We start from the raw sequence: 25,661 nt of genomic DNA on the forward strand, positions 1-25,661 counted from the left end.
TCCCATTTCCTGTGCTTGAAACCATGTAGGGTAGACTGGGGACAATTTCAAAACTTTGTTGCAACTGTCCCTAAGCTTAGCAGCCATACAATACAATAGTATATTTTTAACATTAACAAGTCATTAAGGGGTCCATAAAAAGATAGTTAACCCAAATACAAATACACATTTAATAGAAGTTGGTTGCAATCCAAATTGTTCCATTCTTTCTGTCTCACTCTGAAACACTGACAGTTCACTAGTATTTGTAACATCTGCACCTTGATTCAAGGTAGGCCTTTGTTCTATACAAAAACAAACAAAACTCAGTAACTATTTTTTTGATAAATATTATTGAATAAATAAATATTGTAAAACAATTATTTTCTAAACACTATATGCTTGTTGAGGAAAAAAACAAAAGTTAATTTGAATATTAAGTGTATTTTTATATATTGCAGCTGTCCCTGTAGGGTTGGGGTCAGTAGCAACATCTAACTTATTCCTTTCAAATAAATACTGTAAATGATAAATTACATGTAATCATCTTTAAATGATATAAGTAATTGGCAGAGAGATGCAAGTTTACATATATATTGAAGGCTGGTCTAGTCCAAATAGTCTGAGTAACTCAGAGAACTGTAAAAAGGGCAGCAGCCATTCCCAGTCTCCCCTAAATCTTTTCCCTACTCTCAAAAATAACTTTTATTAAATCAGAAGCCTTAAAATATTTGTCAAAAATGTGATGTGAAATTATCTTAATAACTATCTCATACACATAATTAGAAAGGAAGCATTCATCCAGTCATTCATTATCACTGACCAAAATGGGGTGATTTTCTGGGGGAATACACAACTACGAAATTCTGCAGAAAACTATCCAATAAAATATGACTAGGAAAACAGTTTTAATGCATTTTATTTCTTTTACGCGGTATGTTCACGGTCAAGGAGCCAGACGGGATGTATGTTATTTTGGTCCACTAGCGGTAATTCGTGAAATTCGGGCTCTGTGGTTTTCATTCATCCCCATCCCATGAATGAACATAAACTGCTACACACGCGGATTATTTCCTGCTCCGTTTAGACGGAAACACCTCTCATTGTAGGGAAGAAGAAATACCTATATTTTGTAATGCATAACAAACCGCTTTCCAATTCCAGTTTTATTATAAAAACAAATTGACGGTTACTGAAATACAATCATATCCCAGCCACATGCGACAGCAGTCGACTATAACAAATGCCCCTCGCAGAATCAGCGAAAAACCATCCCAAGGGGTGTTATAGACATGCGACTACATTAAATTAGTCATGTGACGGGAGAGGAACCATTTAGATAAACTCTTCCAAATATATTTTAGAAGACATTTAAAGTTGGTAGTCTTTATTTATTTATCTACGTTTTATTAGCGACAAAATACCTATAAGAATTCTTTTTTAACACACTAAATTTAACATCCCCCCTAAATAGTATGTAAAATGGTACAACCCTGGAGGTTACCGGAAGTTGTTTCAGCTGCCATGTTTGGTTGCTTTGTTGTAGGCTTCTACTTGGTTTCCTACAGAATTAGTAAGTGTGGAAATGGAGCCGAGCTGGAGTACGTTTCTTTTTCAAGTAAGTTGACTCTTCGGGAGGGAAACTGGGATAGTTCGTAAAACAACCATAAAAAATGTAAGCGCGGGGTATTTTAGCGGTAAAACCAGATTTTAAACGAGTAGTGCCAGGATCAAGTAACCAAGCAAAACAATGGTATATGAATCCAGGCTTCCAGCTGTGAGGCTTGGGAATGACGCTAGAACAAAAAATCAATTCTGCCCAGCGAGTGTTTGAAAAATATGGCTTGTTTTTCAATTGTGTGAATACTTAGATAATGAATGTTGAAATACTCGACAGCATTTGCGATTTTTCAAGTTTGTTTGCCAAGTCGAAGCCAGCAAAACATGCGGGATCATTTGAAGTAAAGGCTGGAGACGCCACTGCACCGTTACAATCGAGACAGACCTGTTTTTTTCCCTGTGATTGAGAGCTTTGATCGGACGCCGTAGTAGGATAATGAGATGTAACGCCGACGAAGATTTTAATTGTAACGCGGTTAATACCACCGATAATTTTGATTTAAAGTAAATAATGTTAGTAAGGGTTGGACAAGTGTGTACTTATGTTATCAGCTGCTGAGATTTACTAACGGCAAGTCCGCGGTGAACTTTCCGCTCGCCTCAGCCGGTTCGGCAGTTACTAGCCAAGTTAGCTAACGATGTTTAGGCTGCCTTTATCAAACTCGCTGGCTAATTTAGCTTAATTTGGGCGAGGCTGCCGTAATGAGCTTGCAAAACTAGCATTACATGACTTGAAAACCAGCGCTTGTTCGGCTCTCTGTTTATTAACTAGCTATTTATTCTGGGAGACCGCGGCAGAGAGGAATTCAAACTATGCACACAACATCAGCTAACACTAGCAACGAAGAAGAGGCTCGTTTGAAATTAGCAACGACACATTACGCAATTCATATTTATCCATTTCAGACAGAAAGTGAGTGAGTGCAGCCGCTGCTGAGTGATATCTGCCACGGTTTACTGGTTTTGACTGTACTAAGATGGAAGTCTATTGTTCAGTGAAATGAATGAAATGTTTTATTCCCATGGCCTTACTCAGCCTCAAAGAATTAAAGGGATAGTTCATCCAAAAATGAAAATTTAGTCATTATCTGCGCACCCTCATGCCGATTGAAGGTGGGGTTTAGTTTTTTAGTCAACAAAACACTGCTGGAGTTTCAGTGTTTTATAATCTCCCAAACATTTGAAGAGAATGGTGACCAGTTTTCAAATGTAAAAGAACAAAAAACAAACAAACAAAACAAAAACTTAATATAAAATGCCTCTATAGTGCTTATCTGGAGTAATCCAAGTCTCCTAAAGTCCCTGCATGCTATGCACTTGCGTGCACACACCGTCACACTACGCACACCCAATTCAGAAGGTGTGCATGCATGTGAAAGTGGCTCCAAGCTAAGGATCACTAGTGGCTGAAAACATTGTGTGAACATCATCTTTCAAGTTAAGTTTGTTTTTCTGGATATTTTTTTTTTATGCTTGAAAACTGGTCATCATTCACTGAAATTGTTTGGGAGACTCTGCAACACTGTTTTCCTGTGAAACCCCAGTAATGTTTTGTGGACTGAAAAACTGAACTCAACCTTCAGTTGACACGAGGGTGAGTGGATAATGTTTAGATTTTCATTTTTGAGTGAACTATCCCTTTAAGTCTGGTGTGAACATGAAAAAAGACCCCAAGCCTTAGTGGAGAAGGTATATTTCAAATGATAAATGTTTTGCCATGGATTCGATTATTCATTTCAATGCTGGCATTTTGACATATATTCAATCCTTTCCACTAAGTTTATCTCTGGTGTATTTACAAGTCCAGTGAAGGACTTTTGTTTGTATCACCTTTAAAGTTATCCCCCAAGCATGAGTTAAGGGAGTGACAAGCTCCCCATGGGAAGAACTTCCTCAGTGAAGTTTGCAGTAGTTCAGCATCATTTACAGAAGTACTTGAGAATACCAGAATTTAATTTTATTTTAGAAAACTATGAAACAGGAACCAATGTAAGCACCAGTCACCTTCCAAATGCTGATAAAATATCTAAGTGGCCCAAACCAGCAAAAAAAAAACACAATGGTAATTAGGATAACACAATATGGATTTTTTTTTACAGCTGATGCCAATAATTACCTGCTTCTCATGGCAGATAACAATAAGATAAATGATGATTTAACATTTTTTATATTTCATGTAACCTGTAGTTTACGTACACTTGAGGGTAAGAAAGGCTCAGATGTCGAGAGCAAAGATATTCATTGCTCTGACTGAACCAAATCTAACCATCATCACTGTTGCAAGAAAAACAAAGCACAGTTCAGACTCTTCAAATGTTCTTTTTTTCTAGTAAAATAAATCAGAAAACTTAACATATACTTTGGCTTTTATATAGTATTGTGCCTAAGAATTGAAATGAAATGCTTTGAAATTACCTGTCAAAATCAGATATATTTATAGCCAGTACTTATTGGTGAAGTTATGGCAATACTGATAGAGCTGTGATTGGCTGATATTATATTTATCATTGCGTTGTAGCATTGGCTGCTCAGTTTAGGCCTGTAATGTTTTTTGCAGCCTCATATGAGTGGCTGGTACTAAGTTATTGAGAGCAGGGTCAGGTCAGGTTTAAATCATGAGTTCTTTGAGTCCCTTTCCAGTTCCAGCCAATAATGTTTATTTAATACTGAGTGACAAATATGAATATTCTGATACAGTTTTCTTCTTCCTGGTATCTAAAATTTGCATATCTGCGGATGCTAGTACCAAGCCAATACCAGTGCTTTATTAAATTTTTTTCACAGATATATACTACTAACCCTTCATTAATATGATGTGATTGCAGTCATTGTTTTATGGCCTGGCTCAAGTTTAACCATTTGTAAAACATGAACAAATAAATACAAAGAATGCAGAGAATGAATGCCATAAAACATGACTGGGGAAAAAAATGCATATGGAATGTGAAGTTTCAGGGCAAATAAATTACTCAATAACAGATTGGTGCACAAACTCATGTGCTGGCCAATACCGATACCAGCTTTCTAGGCAGTATCGGAAGAATTTTGTGACGCCGGTATCGTATCAAACCTAATGACACAAGGAAAGCAATAAAAATCAGTTTCATGAAAAACCGTGATTAAGTTCCTGCCGATGAGTATTGCTGTACCAATAACTGTGTTTAGTTAATGCACTTTGAAAAATTTGCAGTGAATACTTTCCAACATCAAGCAAGGACTCACAGTTGTAGGTGTAGCATGCAACGTGAAATGAAAACACTGACATCACAAAGGACGCAAAGCCCTTTCAAATATTTGAGAGATTTTAAATATAAAAGTTGGAGAAATTATTTCAGTGTGTGTATCACTATTTTCTGAATGTTTTCAGTTTTTAGTAGTATCACAATAATAATAACTGTGATCATTTTGGTCACTATAATCGGGATATGAAATTTTCGTTTAGTTTCATCTCTAGTGACAAACATATTATCTTCAGAGAAACATGTATACATTGTGCCACTTGCAGTCCACTGTACTGATAAACTAATTAAGTAAATAGGTTAATTAAAATGTGTCAAACTGATGCTGAGACAGAGCGCTGGGACATGGTGGAGAGGATGCATATATGAAAGTCATATAACTTGTGTGCCATAATTACCAGGCTACTGTGCAGGAGTTTTATTCATGGAAGAATACAGAATTCTCAGAATTGCTGCAGGGAAGCTTGAACTACTGGTATCATAAATATGTTAGGGAACTTCAGTATTTCTCTCTCTGTGGATAAAGGTCTTGCCTCACAAGCCAAAATTAACATTTCTTATCCAGTGTTGTTAACACCAGGCCTGCTTAGTATAAACAAGCAAGAGTTAGAAAGAGCATGAATAATGCACCGTGGGATGCTTTTATCATATTTATAATAAGTTGCGTTTCACAGGTTTTTTAGATTCATCACCTTTTTTGTGATATTAGTAACGTTTTGCTCTGCTGTCAGAGAGACTGATCACTTACTCACATCTCTGGGCACTATTTCTTCATGATGAAAAAGGCAGCTGGACAGTGTGGCTTGTTGTGGAGTGTCTGGCATCTAGCCAGAAGCCCTGCATGTATTATGTACCTCGCACTGTTACTGTGTCAATCTCATGGAAATCTGTGTGCAGTCAACATTCGGGTATTTGACGTAAGGAGGTAGAATATTTCATTTTACTAGCATCATGCTGTGCAGCAAGTTTTTAAGTTCTCCACTGTGCTGTCCTTGTATATTAAGTATTTTATTAAGAGATGTAGTTTAAATGATGACGACGATTAACACATTCATGTTTAAATTCTTTGTCAGGGGATTTAAATTCTCCATGTTGTTGTGTAAATGAGCTTGAATATGATCGTAAGTAGAGCTGTATCTCCTCTCTATTTCTGATGAATGTGCAATATATTAAAAATCCAATATCTGCAGGGGTATAGTTAAGACCCCTGGTGAATCATGTCGTTCAGACCAGTTTGGCTCTGGATGCGTAGTGATACATCAGTGATTCTGCAGGGGGGAAAAGAAAGATGCTAAAGAGTGCCCCAAAGTGAGAAAGTCATAATGCAATCGCTCAGTGCCTAAAACTCCATTCAGGCTTCCTCTGGAGAATGCAGTAGCCATTCCAGCAAAACACTGTATAAACTGTAGTATGATAAGAAAAAAAATACATAAAAAGTGCTAGTTATACATTCATTACAGAGGCGTTCTGCCAATTTACAAAAGAATTTGGCTGACAAGCTCCGAAACATCAAAAAGAAAATTGAGTTCAACAGGTGGACGCTTAAAATATTAAATGTTTTAAAGACTGACTCATGTTGCTGAATGATTTTATTGTCTTTACAAGACACTGCAAGATATATAAACATGGTTAAAAATTTGTTGGCGAGGCATCTTGCATTTGGAGACCACCTAATTGATTTGCTGGTGTTGATCTCTTCCTTAATGCAGTAAACAACTGGCCAAATTACATTTTGGTTATTCCCATTCAGTGGAGTTAGATTTGATGTCAGAAAAGTGTTCCAGTTCTGTTTGAAATTGTACTTATCGATTTTGCCATTGTGTGTATACATGCATTAAGTCAAGTTGACATGTAGACGACCACAAAGTTATTCCAGTTACTAACATGATAGAAACACTTGGCTGCTCACACATCCAGCAGACATGAATCAACATCATCATTCATTAGTAGTCATGTCTGTGGCCATCAGACGAAGTCCAATATTTTGACTCTGGTTTGTTCTCCACTAACTCCAAAAACAAACTGACCCTTTTAAAATAAGTATTATTCATTGTCTTTATAAAATATATTAATCAGTGGAGTTGTAGCGATAGTCAGAAACTTAAAATTTAGGCTAATGTATATACATATGATCGATATGATGAACTGAATTTTGGACCCCAGGAAGAGTAGCTGGTGTCATGGGCATTAAACAAATGGGGATTCTTTTAAATGAATAAATAAATAAATACTGCATTCATGTGGTGTTTGAATAATTGGAAAAGTGATTCCCCAGACTGGAATATTCACATTATGTAACTCTTTTGAGAAACCATTACCACTCAAGTTGCTAAGTTGGTGTCTGTTAACATCATAGATGCAGAAATAGGATGGACAAAGGTAAATGTTTGGTTACTAACTTTTTACTAATTTGTGTATTGAATATCATTTTTTTCCTCACACATAATTTGTAAAATGGTACTAGGTTGTTTCTATTAGGTTCTAATCCTAGTTAGAAATGTTATTTATTAGGGTGGAAAGTTTACTTTTGAAAATGTTAACCTTTACCAGCCACCGCTTGATAGATGTTAAAATTTGCTCAATAGTCAATCATTATTTTGTGTCTGAAACTGACTAATTTCCAACTCTGGTAACAAGTCAGGTAGCCTTCAATCAGATTTGGCTTATACCGTTAGTAGCACTTGTTCCACTTTACATTTTAAAATCTCATAAACACACCAAAGTCAGAATAACAGTTTCCCATCGCAGGAAATGGGACCACCCCAAGCAGCACATGAATGCACCATATGTCCCTGTGCCAGAGTACAGGTGTAACATTTTGCCAGTCAGTAGCCCTATCCCTCATTTTGTAGACTTAGTCAAATAAAATGCATGGAAAAGGTCAGGAAAATCACAAGTGATACCATTTTCGTTGACAATGGCTTCAAAAATGGTCCCAGTGAGTCAGCATGTACAATAACAGGGCGCTGGAATTGGCTTACCTAAATGGAATGCAGTTGTTTTTAATGTTACCAATTGCACCTGTGACAAGCCGAAATGTCTGCTGGGAAACAGGTGTATTATCAGAACCGTAGAGGCTTTGAGCAAACAAAAGCTGATAATAACAGTGGAATGTGACTGAATATTATGGATGACTTTAGGGATCCAGAGAGTGTTATATATCATGGTTACAAAGGCCACCTGCCAGGTGTTCTCATCTCTCTGTGGGTTATAACTACAGTGGTTATCCTGGCAAAGTGTGAACTTTTTAGTTAACTTTTAAGTTTTTGTTTTTTTTTGACTTATTACCTATCCAGTTTTGGCCTTTTATTTTCAATTTAAACCCGCTAACATACCAGTACAGCTGAGAGGTCTAAGTCATCAATATTTGCTTATTTGGCACATACAGTTTGTATGAAATCAGTCTTTGTAGTTTGGGGGATGAGATGCAATTCTTGGGTACAGCAAGATGAGAAATTTCATCATTGCTCTGATACCAAAACGATAACTGATCAGTGCCATATGCATGCTATGTGAGAGATGTACTGTGTATCAGCTAGCAGGTTAATATTTTAAATGTTGGTTCATTCCTCATCAGTTTCCTTCCATCCAAGTGTTTTTTCAGATACAGCACTTCTGTATAAAGTCCCAGTTGTGACCACATGTTTGCAGTTTTCTTGAATCAAGAGAGCTCTTTGTGCTCCCAGGTAATAACATGTTTCATAGATTTTAAACTGCTGATGCATCTCACAGCTGTTTTGTATCTATTCCTTGTTCCTGACAGGCCTGTTTGCTATGGGATGTTGTATTAAATGGCACCACTTTTGGAGGTTTTGGCTCATTGATTTCAGTGTTTTGGGAAGAAGGATGACATGGTGAGTTGGTTGGAAATTGCTGATATCATCCTCTTACATGATGCAGTCCAACCCCAGGCGAAAGAATTAATATATCAAAACCTCTACTAAAAGATTTTGCCCACTCCTAGCAGAACTGAAATAACCTCAACTTGCAACCTACAGCATCAACAAGCAACTTGCTGAATCTCTGCAATATCTGTATCGCTTTACAGGGTATGAAAAAATCCAGAAGGATTACAAACATAATGTTTTGTAAGAACTCGTGTCAACTCAGCAAAGGCCCTGAGTAGCAGCCAAAGATTTCAGAACTTGTATACAAGTGAAGTGCAATCTAGAGCAAACTCATAAACTAGGGAAAAATAGTGGACAAAAACAAAATTCTGTATTTATATTACATAAGTTTTGTTTTCTGCCTCCTCATTTCCATTTTTATGTTATTAATTATAGTTTTTGTTTGTTTTGTAGAAATTGAGATTTTGGCAAGCAGCTGTAGAGTGTGACACAAAGGATTTCAGAAAGACAGTGCATAATCTGACTCAGACCATGAGCTCAATTCAAGTCTACAGTGGCCCGTGGAGCCATCAGGACACTCCCTCCATTTTGATGTTATTTATGAGGGAGCAGCCCCAGTTGTCAGAGCGCATTTGTGTCAAAATGGTCAGAGCTGCATGAAGGCACAGCAGCTTACAGGCCCAGCACCTCTGTGTTAGAGGCAGCCTGTCTGCAGCGGCTATGTCTGCTGTTCACAAGCTTCACAAAGAGGGTTCCCGGCTGGTACCCCCCACCCCCCATCCCCCCCAACCCAAACATAAAGCCCCCCCTCCACCCCCTACCCCTGGTGTGCCAGCGGACTGGCATGATGATGACTAATCCTGGAAGGTGGCAAGTGTGAGCAGGTGCTCAGACAAATGGATGGGTGGGCTTTGGTGGCATTCTCCACGAGTTCCCAGGTCCCATTGCATATGAGGGAATGACGGCAAGTTTGGTTGAGTAGTGTGTGGATAAACAATGTCCCTGTCTCATGAATAGATGAGCCAAATCAATGAAGATGAGCATACAAAGATCCCCTGCTGAGGCATCACTGCTCAGATTTGTGTCTCTCACAATAGGCTAGATGACATAAGGAGGACATTGTGTGGTTCATTTTTCTTTTCTCTCCGCTGCCTCCTCTTTTGCTACTCCTTTCTTGGCTGGCCTTCTTCGATGGATGATTGAACCTCAAAGGGAAAGGTCAAGCATTTCACCTTGCCCTTTCTTGCTGGTGGTTGACAACATAGTTGTCTTGACTGTGTCCGTTTACCGAGACAACAATGTTAACTGTGACACAATTTTTATTTCTGACATGGGAAAAATACTGTTTTAAAAAAGAGATGACCACAGAGTTACCTCAAGAAACTTTAACAGAAGTAGGGAAGTAAATTTTTCTCATTAAGTTAAGCCAGAGCCACAGAGGAATCTGAATTGATAGATATTAATGAATAACCATTAACACCCATCCCTGCTAATAGTGTCTTTGCAGCTGTGTCTGCTTCTCTTAATTGTTATGGATATAGGCAGGGTATCCCCAAGGTAAATTGGAACATAAAGCATTTGATAAGGTGGGTAACTAACTCTTTAGAAATTGACTTGAGCTCAGTTATTCTTAAAAAAAAAAAGCTGTTTCCACTCGAAGTACAAGGAACTTTCAGTTCCTTGAAAACTAGTTCCTAGAACCGAAAGGTTCTTTTCACCCATTGTTGTCTGTATTTCAACTGTGGTTTAAATACCCACAATGATTCAGCAAATTAGTTCATTCATCTAAGCAATGTCATTTTTGTGATGCCATGTAAAGCAAGAGACAGGTCTCATCTGTTTTTACATCTCCTGTCCAATGAGGAGAAAACTGGTTTCCAGCTGCAGATTTTTAAAAATGGTGGCGGATATAAAATGCTGCCAGTACTCAACCAATTAGACATTGGCCCTGCAAGTTCCTGTACTTTTGGAAAGTAGTATCCTGAAGCAGTGTCGTTTTGGAGGTCAAAATAATGCCCCTGTAACTTAAAACAAAAGTAAATTTACACCCTGGTTTCTGCAGTGGAAATGCACTGAGTTTCTACAAAGGTTCCTAATTTCCAGGGAAAGTTCCTGCAGTGCAAACGCAACTTTAGACTAATTTCTGACCTCTAACCTTCGTTAGAACACAACAAACCTAAGCTGACAAACCCCAGTGATTATAAATAGCCTGCAGCTGCTTCACAATAAAAGCCGTAATTATTTTTGCTGGAGAGCTTTAACTTTGACAGGGCTGAAATGGAGGAAGAGTTAAGTTTGAAGGCTTCTTGTTGCTGCCTTCAACTAACTTCAACTTAAGTTCTAACTGAGCTCTGTATCTGAGCTAATGGTCTGCTCTTCCTCAGTGCACTGGACTCTAATTTGGTATGCTTGCTTTGCAGTCACATGATGAATCAGCACTGTCATGATGATGGGATCATTTTTCATTCAGTATATTTGGATTCTTTTTGCATTAGTGTTATGCAAAGTCAACCTCATTAATGACAGCTCCAGTGCCCATTTTGTATTTTGTAACATCTTACTAACCTTTGCTATTTTCATGGACTAATTCTTAAACAGACATGCCAAAGTAAGGGTACAGTGGGGAATTATCACTGTTTTGAGACTAGAATCCCCAATATTGATGTGCATTTCTATACAGGGTTGGGCTCAACAATAAGGATTGTCCGCTGGGGCATCTGAAATACTGTGTCAAGCAAATAAATCTGGTAACTCCCTTACATGCCTGGGCAAGTGGTAAAAAAGGAACATTTTGGACGTTTTTCACTATTTTCTGACATTTTGTAGACCTTGCATTCCGAGATTAAACATGATAATTAACTTTACTCTTTGTGGTTATTTGATAACTGCTAATAAAACAGTTTTTACAGGGCAAGTAAAAATTGATTCCTGGCAAGTAGATTTCTGTCCCATTTGCCATTTTGCAAGTTCAACACTAGATGCCACTAAATCCTAAAAGTGTCTTTATAAGCTTGTTTTTATTTTTGCCAACAAATGTGTGGAATTTATTGTGGCTCAACCCAATACTTATCTCTGTTTTTGTTTGTTTGTCTCATCAGCAGGCCAACGAAGCCCTCCACCACCAGCACCAGGTGGCCCAGAACAGTCTGCTGCCACTTCTTAATGCAGGAGCGGAACCAGTTGACCAGAAGCCTGTCCTGCCCATCCAAATTGACCAGAAGCCCCCATCCAGTGCTGCCGATCTCCTCAAAGACAATGTCGCCAGCGGAGGAGGCGCACGGCCACCAGTGCCTGTCATAAAGAAGGAACACAAAGGCAAAACACCTTTTGTCTGTGGCTACTGCAACAAGGCCTTCCGTGACAGCTACCACCTGCGACGTCATGAGTCCAGCCACACCGGTATTAAGATGGTGTCGCGGCCAAAGAAGACCGCCCAGACAGCCCCCACCATGGTACCCATGATCTCCACCATGCCACGAGAGAACAACGGCAACCCCTCCTACATCTCCACAGTAGCAGGCATCCTCTCCACAGCAACCACTTCCGTTTCCTCGAGTATCATGACGTCATCTGCAATGGGCAACGTGCCACAGCAAAACATCCCCAAGAAACCCCCCAAACCTGTCAAGAAAAACCACGGTTGTGAGATGTGCGGCAAGGCCTTTCGCGACGTCTACCACCTGAACCGCCACAAGCTGTCCCATTCAGACGAGAAGCCTTTCGAGTGCCCCATCTGCCAGCAACGCTTTAAAAGGAAGGACCGGATGACCTACCACGTTCGCTCTCATGATGGGGGAGTCCACAAGCCCTATGTATGTTCTGTGTGCGGGAAAGGCTTTTCCAGGTAAGGATCTTATTTTTGGCCTTTTGATGGGTTGTTGAAAATGATGCATTTTTGAGTTCGTCATCCTATAATATTGTGGCTGATACTCAAGAGAAAAGGGAAGCATTTCTTAAGTTGGTACAATGACCACTTGCAATAATCAGGGATGTAAACTCGCCACTGACATGTGCCAGCCACAAAACTACAGAGAAGGCATCAACTGAAAGCTGAAAAATACCTGCCAGTCAGAAAACCTGAGGCAAGAGAATAAATTAGACGAAAAAGCTGTAATAGAAATACTAATTTTGATCAAATAACAAAGTGTTGATCTATCTGATCTATCATTTGCTATCATCCTTAAAACTTCTGGATGAGAGCTAGCTCATGCATTACAGGATGTAAACAATGTGTATTTACCCAGCATCATCTCCATTAAATAAATTAAAGCTACTACATGAAACATTTCAGCATTAAAATGTCTAAAACCACTATACATATATTTTGTTGTGGTGTGTACTTGCCAATTGTTTCCAATAGTCTTCCAATGCATAGAAATACAGTTTATTCAAGGTTACAGTGTGTCTCCTGGTAGCTGCTGCTAGATAGTTACTATAACTTCATGGCAAGCACAGAATACATCACATGCATCAGAGGATGAGGAAGGAATCCAGCATGACTAAACATAATATGAATAAAACTTTAATATTACCTCATCCATGAACATGATTTCTGCTTGAGTCATGTCAGATTTTCATTGGCTGTGGAGGTTGTTAAACAGTGAATAAAGTAGAGATGTACCGATTTCAATTTTCTTAGACGATTTCCGATTTTTTGAAGGGTCTGACCTACTGATTCAGATTTTGGCCAATTCCGATCTGCAGTCTTTCTAAGAACTGTAATTGACAGCATTCACAAACATTTTTGCAACTTTTCTTGTAAAAATTAAATTGGATGTTCATAATAAAACACTGACTATTAAATATTCATAAATATTAAATATTAGATTTCAGGTGATTTCCTGTGGAAGCAGATGTAAACAAACCTGAGACTGACTCGGTGCAACAGTTTGCTGCAGTAAAACTTTGCCGTGAAAAAAAACAGGGGCAGAAGTTATATGAGTCTGGATGAGAAAATGTTTGTGGAGACACATCAACACAGGTTGTTTATTCTTCAGCCAGAACAGGAGGTGAGATTTTAACTGTGAACAGCAGTCTGCCGCTGGCTAACATTAGCCTGAAGAGCTAGAGAGTTTACGGCTGTTCTGCGACATTGTCAGCTGCTCTGTCTCGTTGTAGACTGTCTGTCTTCTCTTCATCCTGTTCTTGGAATCTGTCGCTGACACCAGCTTCAAGCTAGCATATGTCTGAGTGTGTAGCTGTTATCAGCGCTGTGTTGACGTCACGGTCAGTTTGTCTGCTGCGCGCATGATGTGACCATCGTGCAGAACACGTGTGTGACAATGACGGGCACAGAATCGGAGTTGTGACGCTGACCGGCCGTTCACCGGTCAGGACCTGTCACGTGAAAACCGGCCCGATTCCGAGCATTGCCGATTAATCGGTGCAAGTCTAGAATAAAGCCACTCCCATGATCCCACACCACTTCATGTCATCAAATTACACTTTTTGTTATTGTTTTAATGTAAGAAAGACATATTCTTATTCAATACTCCGTATTACATGTTGTCTACTTAATGATGTGTGGTTTGTTTTGCTCAATTTTTAATTCTGTTAGTTGTGACCATCACTAGAGTAATCCTGAATGAAACCAGATATGATAATTTTATTTGCTTATTTTTTAAGAAAAAAAATCTCTGTGGAAGCGTACCCCTGGACCCCTATGGTGTCCTCGTGTTTTTCTCTGCTCACGCATCCTTCTCACCTTTTCACCCCTAACCAGTTTACATTCCTTGAGTAATCCAACTGACAAACACACTTTTTAGGATTGGGAACAAGCCAGTTGAGTTTTTACTTTTAATTTTGTGCTTTATAGTAATGATAGAAGTATTTTTCCACCATAATGATATTTTCCCACAACATATTTTTTCAATAGCTATATAACACTGTTCCTCACCAAAACCTTTACCTTCAACAATATTTGAACTATGGGTAAAATGTGAAGAAAAAGTTTCAACTATTTTTCGTCCTTTAGTATTTCTAATTTGAAGACTTATATTCCTCTTGCTCCCAGACAGACTTGTAACAGTAAGTCAGACTGGCAAGCCTCAGCATTGGATGGCTGCTAAGTGCTAGCAGCAGATTTCATGGGTAGATAATATTACCCGTTTCAAATGTCTTTGTACATTCCTCATATAGCTCATGAGGTGGCGGAATAAGTTGTTATGTTCCCTCCTAGACCAATAGCATATTGGTGAAAAAAGCCCAACATAGTAAGTACTTTAACAGGCAACTGAAGTGGACTTAAAGCGTATTTAACTTCCTGTAATATATGTCAGTGAATAGCTATGAAAATATTTGTTTCTTATTTGTTCTCCGGGCCTGTCTGGCAAAGCAGGATTAGTCATTTAACAGACATGTAAAATGCAGAGACCCTCTCAAATCCCTCAGCATGAACTGAAGCATCTGTTTCAAGTATTATTCACTGTGGTTATCCAGCTAATTCAGTAAACCAGCTTCTTGAGACAGTCCTGGTGCAGCCTGGGACTCCTACAGATAGGGCCAGTTGGGTATCATGTCTTCATCGCTGCACCAGCCACTGGTTTGTTAGGGATGACTAGGCCTGTGACTCTCTCTATGTAGGTCTGAGGAGGTGTTTGGTACAGGGACAATGCACAGTGACAATAGCAAATGCTAAAGTGGTGAGAAAATGGGGGCACATGCAAAGATTGTTTTTACAACTGCTTGAGTTTATTCATAAGTTCTCAATCAACAAGTAACAAGGCTATTGTAAACAGGAAGTGTGCCTCTGAGATCTCATTTATTCTTATGGTAGTGGAGACGGAAAGTAATTTCACCCTCTGATGGTTGCATTCCAGAGTCAAAGAGAAAAAGCCATGACTTGTCTGTGTGGGATTTTAAAATAACATAATGATAAACAAATTCTGACAAACATACCTTTTTTGATGATGTACTTGGTGGTCCTAAAATTAGTGTTTGCTGTGTTTTCAAGTAGGAAAAACATACTGGATAGATTGAAGTATTTCCTTAAAAATTCTAAAATGACCATCTTTCATGTTTGCAGTTGTTCATTAGATTGTTTTTGGCAGTGAATACAAAGAGAGGATTTATTTTAACAAAGAATGCATTTGCCAGATGCTACTTTTTTTTCCACTTTTTAAAATGTCACAGAACAGCTACCCTGATGCTTGTAGCATGACTTGTATGCATGGTGATACAGGTACTTAAAAAGTATTCATATATCTGAAATACACATTTAAAAAGCCTTTAAGAAGCCTATTTTTGTACACTTCTGCTTTGCAGAAGTAGGCACCACAGAATAAATGTATTAGAAAGAGATTAGACTCTGAACAGACTTAAACCTCTCAACACGGAACACCGATAACCCCAATAGTCACACATCAGGATAGTGTGTTTCACTCTTACAAAAAATAAGATGCTGATTTTCTGGTTATTTTCAATAATACAACATACATAAATAATAGAAAATTAAAAAATTACCTAATTAACAAAAAGAACAGTAAATGCATAATAAATACATAACTTTTATATGATGAACTTGAATTAATGACTCTGAATACATTTCCTGGACCTCCTGGCAGAGTGCCACAGACCTCTAGGGTGTCTGATCCCTATTTGAGAACCCCTGCTGTAAGCATCTCCACTGATTTTTGGGCAAAAGATGAGCTGTTAAATGTAAAGCGAAGGAAATTGACTAGAATTATTATGACAGCAGTATGTGACATTATGGCATTTACCTATAAATTTAAAGGATATATCTGTAATGTATTTACTGTACTAAATCATAAAATGACCACAGTATGTCATCAGAGATTAGGGAGACATATTAAGTTGAAATACTCACTACTCTGACAACATTGCTACAGCTGTGGCATCCTCTGTTTTTGTTTGCACGTTAATCAGAGCTCAAATTAATGCCGAATGTTTGCAGAATGAGTTACTGTTTGTTTATGACTCATAAGAAATCATAGCAATCTTCTAGAAGGAGCAGATGAACAGTTAAACTGAGCAAATTGTTCATGGAGTCTGGCAAGCAGTCACTTAACTTAAACTCCAGAGTGTCTATTTTTGGCATAGTGGGCTTTTGTTTTCAGGATAACGTGCTTAACCTTGCATTTTCAGAAGTTGACAGTTATAAACAGCTGATTAACTTGCAGTCTAGGGCTCATTGTCATCTGTTATTGTCAGTTTACAATCTTGCTTGCGTCTTGTGCTCCTGTAGTGTTTCTGACGCTTGCCTGAGTCTGGAGAGGAGGGGCAGGGGAAAAAATAAACAACTTGCTTCAACCATAGATTGTATATTAAATAGGTTGAAAACCTATTCTATGACTCCAACTCGCTATCTGGACTGTTTTTTTGGATGTACAGTTGTTACATATTGCTCCTTTAAGGACCTCTTTCTTTCAAACTAATTTCAACTGTCAATATATGTATTTACTCAGAAATAAATTCTTTTTTTGTCACATGTGAATCTTTAAACGGTGGCATTAAAATGTCTTTCATTTAACTTGGCAATACATGCAGACACCCTGGTCTATGAATGATTCAGCCAGTGGTGTTTGCATTATTCGGTCACGCTATGATTTATTATAGAAGGTTGATTGTATGACCATTTACTGTCCATGTAGCTTCTCAGTGGTTATTTCCACATTTATAGCTCTGTAGCAGTTAAGACTTGTACTTGCATTGACCCCCCACACTATTTCAACCACATGTTTAAACAGTCGCACATGGGAGAGCACCAGTGTGGTAGAGTATCAAGGGAGGGGGAGGCGTCACTTGTCACTTTGCGGTTCCCGCCAGCATGTCACAGACTCTCTTTCCCCTGGGAATTCAGTGAACCATGCGGTAATGGTCAGGTCAACGCATTTACCATGTAGTGAATAAATATTTCGTTTAAGAAGGTCTCATGGTGGCTTCGTATTTAGATTGATCAACACAAAAAACATTTGATTGCTTTTTAAAGCACCAAAATATCTGGTGGTGTATGTAAATCCGCTTAGAGTAAGCAGAGAATATTAACTCAACAACAAGTCAAAAAACTGTAAACTCTCTTTCAGTTTCTCAAATGCAAGTATTTTCTGAGTTCTTTGGTCCTCTGTTGCAATGAAACTAAATATCTTTGGGTTGTGGACAAAACAAGACATTTGATGATGACAGCCTAGGCTCACTTAGGCTTTGGCAAATGCTGATCAACATTTTTCACCATTTTCTGACATTTTATGGAGCAAGCCAATAATTCGGGGTCCTGCAGATTTCAACAAGTTCTATTTAAGACTTTAAAAGAGCTTTTTGAAGACCATTCTGAATGCAACTGAAGTCTTGTTCCATGTCCATACTCACAAAAAAGTAAATGCACATTTTACATTAGTGGTTACTGGTTCAATGTTGATTTTGTTTTGTTGTTATTACAGCGTGTTCGATACATTTCTTTTCCCAAAAAAGGCATATGAAAGTGACACTGTAGTTAATGCCACTTTATAAAAGCAACATAAACTTAATCCAATCAATTTATTGGGCCTGTTGTAGGAGAAATAATCATGTTTACGACATTTTAAGGCTTAAAATTCAGATTATTAATTTTAGACTTTTTAAGAACCCACAGAAACCTATGAATCAGTTAACTGAGAAAATGATCAACAGATTAATCCATAATGAAAAATAATAAAAAAAAAAATAGTAGCTCTAATATTGATGACACCAGAAGAGTTCTGTGCTGCAACACAACTTCAACAAAAACATCAGCAGTGCACCCTAGCCAAGCTGTAACATTAGCACTGTGCTGTGTAGGGCAGTTTCAGGCATGCCTCCAACACGGTGACGTGGGGCAGGGATTCATCAGCATACTGGAAAGTGAGAATGGGGACTGAATAACAGGGCACTGAGTCACTGCCACTCAGCCAGATATGTAGGCAGGCACTGTCTGGAGTCTGCTCTCCTTGTCAGCGAGACAAAAAAAGAAAGAAAGAAAAAAAAAAAAACCTGATTCCGGTTCATGGCATTACTGAGAAGACTCCACTTGACTCCTCTCGTTTGTATCTAAAAAAAAAAAAAAAAAAAAATCCAGCAGCATGAAACTTTCCGGTTTGGGAGCAGCTGCCAGTGCTGTAACCCTTACTCACTCCATTATGGCACTTCTAACATGATTCAGCTCACAGCTTCACCAGAACTAACAAGCCGACAGAGAAGGATCAGTGCCAAGAAGAATTTGTGAATGCACTGAGTTTCAGTGTAAAGGTCAAGAGGCAAAGAACTGTTTTTGCGCAGCTGCTGATATGCAGTGAAGAGTAAATCATACAGTAGAACATGGAGGAATGTGTTGTCATCTATGTTTGTGTTTTATTTATTGTTACTTTTAGCCTTCAATTTAGCTCTTTTTCTTTTTAGGATACCATGTGTATTTGGACTGTAAAGGGCATAGAGCTGCAACAATAATCCCCAATAATTTAGATAAATGATTAATGATTTTGAGTATTTTTTTTTTTAAAAACTCTAAATTTTCTAATTTCAGGTTCTTAAATGTAATGTTTTTTTCCTTTATTCCTATGAGAGTAACTGAATATCTTTGGGTTGTGGACAAAACGAGACATTTGAGGATGTCATCTCAGGTGTTGGTGAAAAGTGTGTGGCATTTTTCACCTTTTTCTGACATTTGAAAGACCAAAAATGAAACAATTAATCAAGAAAATAATGGACAGATTAATCGACAATGAAAATAGTCAAGTTACAGCCATAAAAAAGTAGCAGTATGTGGATAAAAATGTATTTAGTTGTATTTGTGTTATATGTTGGTGCTGAGCAGGTGAAAGAAGTAAGCAAGTGTTAGTTATCCAACTTGTTTCATAATGCAAAGTTCAACGAGAAAGCAAGTAATCTGTAAAAAATTTCTCACAGTTGTTGACTATTTCAAAATTACAATCATCCATTACTCAGAAAGAAATGTAGCACAAAATCATTCTGGGGATTTTGGGAAACAACAAAAAAGATCCCTGGAAATTCTTGATAATTCAGTCCTTAGAGAGATGTTGTGCAAATTCAGTCTAGGGTTTTAGGAAACTAGTAGGCAAAATTCCTGGAAATCCTCATTAACAGTCTCTTCATATTTCTTTATGTAAAACCCAGGCTGTAGGGAAATAAACAAGATGTGTAGTGTTATGCTGGACTGTCAATTCACTTAGGAAGCAAGTGGAAAATGTACAAATTTGCCATGTCAGTGTGGTGCGTTTACGAAACTAGGTCAAACTAATTCATGCACGATTGATCATGGAGAATTAACCGCCACTGACTGAAATTTTCAGGATTTTTTTGTGCTCATCCCCTCATTTTCAAAGCAAAAGGAGCATATCCATATGATTTTGCACTTGCAATGTATAGAAGGTTGTACATGAGGATTTTCAACTAGTCGAAAAAAATTAAATGTGTTCTTGTTTTGTTTTTTATGTAATCTAGGCCAGACCACTTGAGCTGCCATGTGAAGCATGTGCATTCTTCAGAAAGACCGTTTAAATGTCAAGTAACGGTAAGAGTCATTACTGTCAGTTTCCACATTATTATTATCATCATTTACATTGTTGTTGTTTCTGTACCCCACTGTACTTTGACCCCGTCTGCTGTGCGCCTGCAGGCCTGTACCTCTGCTTTCGCCACCAAAGACAGACTCCGCTCCCACATGATCAGACATGAAGGCAAGGTCACCTGTAGCATCTGTGGGAAGATGCTCAGTGCAGCCTACATCACCAGCCATCTGAAGACTCATGGACAGACCAACTTTAACTCCTGTAACAAAGGTATGTTGTGCTTTCAGAAAGCATCTGAAAATTAAGGTTAAAAATTTGGTAATCACAAATCAGTTGTATCTACTTGTCTAAACCATTAACTGAGGTCTTTTCTGTAAGTGTCACGCTCCATTATCTTTCTTAGTTTTACAGCCTTCTAAAGAACTAGAGAGAACTAGAAAGTAATAACAGTTGTAGGCTTATGTATTTCAACAAAGGAAAATAACAAAAAATAGAAGATTTCCTGTTTGAAATGATCCTTTCTAGCCATTTGAGTTTACAAGGTGCACTTGAATGCACCATGAAGGCCCTGTCAGCGCCCACGTGCTCTGCTGTTCATAGCAATGTAGATTTCAGAGTTTACGAGGTGCAACTGAATGCATCATGATGTCACTGTCCTTTGTGTGTGTGTGTCAAACAGACAGCAGGGGACAGAAGCAGCACACTCATAAATGGCACCAAGAGCAGTAGAGACTCTCACAGCATCATTTTTTATTACGACTATTTTGGTGCAAACATTTATCCACCAGTGTGGCGACGAGCCTTCTGAGATTTACTCACCAAACAGAAAATCTTCCTACATTTGACAACTGGCAGTTGCTACTTTTGGACCCTGGTGCTTAGTCACCCGCTTGGCTCTTCAAATCAGACTTTATAAAGACCACAGATCAAACTATTTAGAGCAAACTTCAGCCAATAATGATCAGTGTCCAATTGATCGAGCACCCTTATTTCCTAATGTATCCTATTGTTTTGGTACTGTCAAACTCATATGCTATATTAGATTGCAGTTTGACTCGGTTTTTCGGTTTTTGAGTTGCTGCAGACAGGGTTTCCACTTATTCTTAAAAAATCTTTAAATGTCTCAAATCCACTCTGAATTTTAGACCTTAAAATTAAAATGTTGCATTAAGTTCAGTCTCAATATGTGTTTTCACATCCTTAGTACCTTTTTGCCTGAATGGGAAAAATTTAATTCATAATACTTTTTAAAAGTTCTTAAATTTAAGTTTTTGAAACTTGGAGAAACCCTGTGCAGAACTACAGTCAAACACTCTTTCTTGTGTTTTTTTTTCCAGAGGGTAACGAAGTCTGCAACTCGGCCTCTGCCACACCTGTGACCGTTTCCGCCCCCATCACCACAGCGATGAACCGGGGCAACAACAACAACCCCGTCACTATAGCTGCACAAATGAACATTAGCACTAACACAGTCAACATCACATCTCCGGTCAGCCTCCAGCACCCAGTCACCATCACGGGGCCCGTCAACATTGCCTCTGTCAATATCCCGGCCTCAGCACCCATGAATATCGCCCACCCGGTCGCAATAACGACCCCCATGCCCATGAACATGGCGGGCCCGCTCAACATCGCCATGAGGCCAGTGGATAGCATGTCGTTTCTGTCCCAAGTCTTGCCTTCTTCCCCACCCTGGTAAAAACAGAGAAAGAGCTTCGGACTGGCCAGAAAGAAAGGGAAAATGAAGTAAACCAAGAGACTCCTGTCCTCATGATTTGCACCTCGAGCCCAGCTCTTTCTCCCCTCCTGAACCATGTTTACTTCATCAAACCCTGAAGTGAACATTTACGCAAGCTGTGCGGCCGGTAGGAGCTCCACAAGTCACAGCTGCATCCCAACTAACATTAAAAGTGGCTGACATGATGATGCAGAACACTTGAGTAGAAATCGAGTAGGATTTACCTTGAAATCGGGACAACCGTTAGCGTAGTCAGTTTAGAAATGATGAAACTGTGATTTGTATCATGACAACTGAGAGGAGATGATGAGGACTCCGTAGGAAAACACACCCATGTGCTTTTGTAAAAGGGAGATGAGAAACGGACTGAAGCAATAACTATAAATTGCTGTTTTTGATGTTTTACAAAATTCTCTCCCCAAAGCCTCTGGGTGTTACTTTGTATGTTGTTTTTTTTAACTATAGCCTGCTAATCACTATCTATTTAATGTTATAGGAAATGAGTCTAGTAAAAGGGACAGCAGCTTCCACTTGCATGGAAGAATATTTTTTCACAGTGCTATAGCTTTTTTTCTCTTCTCAGATAAAGTAGGTATGTTCTTGAGGTACAGTGACTAACTTGTACAGTTGACATAGTAATGTATTTTCATGTCAGCATTTTAATTTTTTTTTGCTTTTGTCAGTCAAGTGGATATTTCGACACTGTCCTCTTGACAATGAGAATATTTGTACTTTGTTTTCTATTTGTACGAAAACGCAAAGGTTTGTTTTTATTTGCCTATTTGTAGTGTTTTTTTTCCATGAAGTCAGAGTGGAATGAGTCTTGCACTGAAAGCATATCCTACACACAGGTGAGCAGCAGTATTATCAAAGATCAAATTGGAGTCTTAAGTGTTTCGGTTAGCCAGCCTGCACTTGAGGGCCATCTAGTGGCTGACTGTGGAAAAGGCCTGACCTTGTAGTGAAGCTTTTTCAGGCTGTTATTGTCATCACAATGGTGACAAATTAGTTTTGTCTGACTCTTCTGTACACTGTTTTATGTTTTTTATCATTTGTCATTGCCCCAAGATGATACTAAGGACCCCTCGCTCAGGAAACACACATAAAAGCCCATCACTCATGAACTTGGTTCCTTTTAAATGAAGTATATCTAACTTATATCTTGATTCTTGACTTCTCCATCTTCTTTTTTTTTAGATTTTCTTAATCATTTGGCATTGAGGTATTAAAAATCATGACCAGACATCCATCAGGGAGAAGAAGTCCAACAATTGACCCATCCTAAGTGCTGCCACTTTTTCCTCAGTGCTCCAATAACAGTTAAGCAATCTTGGTACCTGGCAAAACCTTGGTCAACTTTCTCCTTTAGATTAGATAGATAGATAGGTTAGTTATATATACTATGTGCTTAGCCTGTCCATGTTGAACAGAAAATCAGGTTTTGAAGCTGGATAAAAACAACAAGTAGCTCCTGAATTCCAAATCACATACTTTTTCTTTTTACCTTTTAGTCTGTACTGCAACTGAACTTACAAAGTGTGTACTGTTGCATACAGTATGCATAGAATTGGGACATACTACTTCCTCATAACATGGCGCCATGAACTTTGACCCTCTTGTTCATACACCCATCACAAAGGATTGTTGGTCAGAATAGCCTGAAAAGCGCGCTGTCTTGCATACTGTAAAGCGTGACACGATGCAATAGGACATCCTGGTATTTTTGGCATATTGTGTGCAACATACATGACATGTGTGTGTCTTTTACATGTCCAGTTGGCCAGTACTCGTTGCCTTCAATAGTTTGGGTGACTATATACTGTTTAGCATGAGGAGTGTGGCTGAGTAAGGTTAGGATAAGATTATCAAGGTAAGCCAATCAGAGGCAGACTAGGGTGAGACAAGTTGACTGATGTTTTGCCAGGTAGCAAGCTCGCTCAGCTGTTATTAGAGCACAGAGCGAAAATGAGCAGGACTTAGGAAGGGTCAATTATTGATTTTAAATATAGCCGTCCATTTAAATAATCAACTACTGTGCAATGGCATACATGCTGTACCTTTTTCACATTTCCTTTGAGGTCAAGTTCAGCTCAAGCTGCGTAGTTAATGTGGCTGAGATCTGGATGAGTTTGATAAAAATGCAAGTTATTGTCCATTAAAATAATGGGACAAGATCGATGTTGCATGACCCCAAACACTGTAGCTGTTGAACATTAACTATTTTTTAATGAATGCCATGTGATCTCAACAGTGTTGCAGCTCTTTGAGTTGATTCAGTTTCTACTGAAAAATGCAATATGCATGTTTGTCATTTTTCCCAATTTTTGTTTGAAACAAAATATTAGTGTAGCTTTTTTTTTTTTTTTTTTTTTTTGGTTTTATGCATTTACGTAGACACTATGATAGCCTGTTTGCCAAATTTGATACAATAATAATGTGTTGAACTGAACATTTCTTGTGGAATTTGAACATCTCTTTATTTTTAAGGAAAACAAATAATTGGAAATTCCAGGACCCTTGTGAAAGCAGTTGAATGTATATCTTTGTACAAAACTATTTTAGTTCCAAGGATATGGTAGTAATAGATGTGAAAGATAAGATAACCTTTTTTATAAATCTTTTGTATTAGAACATTAACAATGGTAATTTTGTATATATGAGAGACTAGGCTTTCTGATTAGCAGAAAGGTCAAACATTCCTACATTTTTTTAAATGTATGTTTGTCAAATTATTACATAAACATGCGCAATGTTATGTGCCTTTTATTTGGGTTGTCTAAATAAAAGAAAACTATGAAATTTGTTTATGTATTAAGTAATGTAACAAAGCACTTTTTCAAATACCTATGAGTTTATTACTATATGTTTAGAATTTTGGTAGAGAATTTTCACTGTTTTAACTAGAAACTCTTCTGTTTATGAACAATCAAACACAAGCCTTTTAATGTTTTGCTACTGCAGTTTTACAGTTATATCACAAAACAAACAGTTGACTTGAGGAAAAGAGAAACACCAGCCACTTTAAATTTCCTGCATGCTGATATCCATCAAATAGGTGGTTTTGCCTATTATTTGCACATGGTGTTTTACATATTGCCAACCGTTTTCCAAAACATATTGCTAGCTTTTGGCTAGACAGCAGGAAAGTGGGGCTTTCTTACACACTGAGTGATTGAGACCATTGGTTAAATGTTGAGTTTCCTCATTCGAAGTTGCTGGTAGCAAAGAGTCCTCAGTTACGTCCTCATGACGCGTCTACAGGCCGTGCAAGCAGTCTTCAAATACATCCTGCAGAGCACATTGGCCATAGTGACCATAGTTTGTGGGGAAGCAGGAGGTCTCCTGGAATAAACCAGTGGTTCTCAACCTGGTGTTGGGATCACTGAGAAGGTCACTGGATGGTTGTGGAGAAGAAGATGAAATACTGGGGCAAGCAGCACAGAATGAGAGGCCCTATTCAGCTCTCTGTGACACTAACAATATTCCAGAAAGACACAAACATTAATGAAAAGTTAAATTTGCAGTCTGTAACATAAATATTAAGTCGAGCAAGCATTATGGGAAATGTGGGCCGCATTTTAGACTGGGGAGCAGTTTTTCAAATTGTCTCACCTGTATCATTGATATAATTCGAGTCCTGAGCTCCCACCAAGCTTCAGAAATATCACCCTAACTTTCCACAGTCTAGATTTTTTTGTAGGATTTTAAACACCAACCTGATAATTCTGGGGAGTCGAGA

At 38.4% G+C, this 25,661-nt stretch overlaps 1 protein-coding gene across 1 annotated transcript; it reads left to right on the forward strand.

Annotated features, from left to right (window-relative positions):
• Positions 1-1,493: 1,493 nt before the first annotated feature.
• Positions 1,494-23,088, forward strand: LOC146318760 (vascular endothelial zinc finger 1-like). Its single transcript, XM_084730895.1, has 5 exons — positions 1,494-1,597; positions 11,785-12,530; positions 20,117-20,186; positions 20,292-20,454; positions 21,522-23,088. The coding sequence occupies exons 1-5, from the start codon at positions 1,565-1,567 to the stop codon at positions 21,881-21,883; spliced, it is 1,374 nt and encodes a 457-aa protein (XP_084587021.1). The 5' UTR covers positions 1,494-1,564; the 3' UTR covers positions 21,884-23,088.
• The last annotated feature ends 2,573 nt before the right edge of the window (positions 23,089-25,661 follow it).

Source organism: Lutjanus erythropterus, chromosome 11, assembly GCF_056507025.1.
Source record: "Lutjanus erythropterus isolate fLutEry1 chromosome 11, fLutEry1.hap2, whole genome shotgun sequence".
In the NCBI taxonomy this organism is placed as follows: domain Eukaryota; kingdom Metazoa; phylum Chordata; class Actinopteri; order Lutjaniformes; family Lutjanidae; genus Lutjanus; species Lutjanus erythropterus.

Coding starts and splice junctions, on each gene's coding strand:
- LOC146318760 (XM_084730895.1), top strand. CDS start 1,565: ATGGAGCCGAGCTGGAGTACGTTTCTTTTTCAA. Junction 1,598..11,784: donor GGAGTACGTTTCTTTTTCAA/GTAAGTTGACTC, acceptor TTGTCTCATCAG/CAGGCCAACGAAGCCCTCCA. Junction 20,455..21,521: donor CTTTAACTCCTGTAACAAAG/GTATGTTGTGCT, acceptor TTTTTTTTCCAG/AGGGTAACGAAGTCTGCAAC.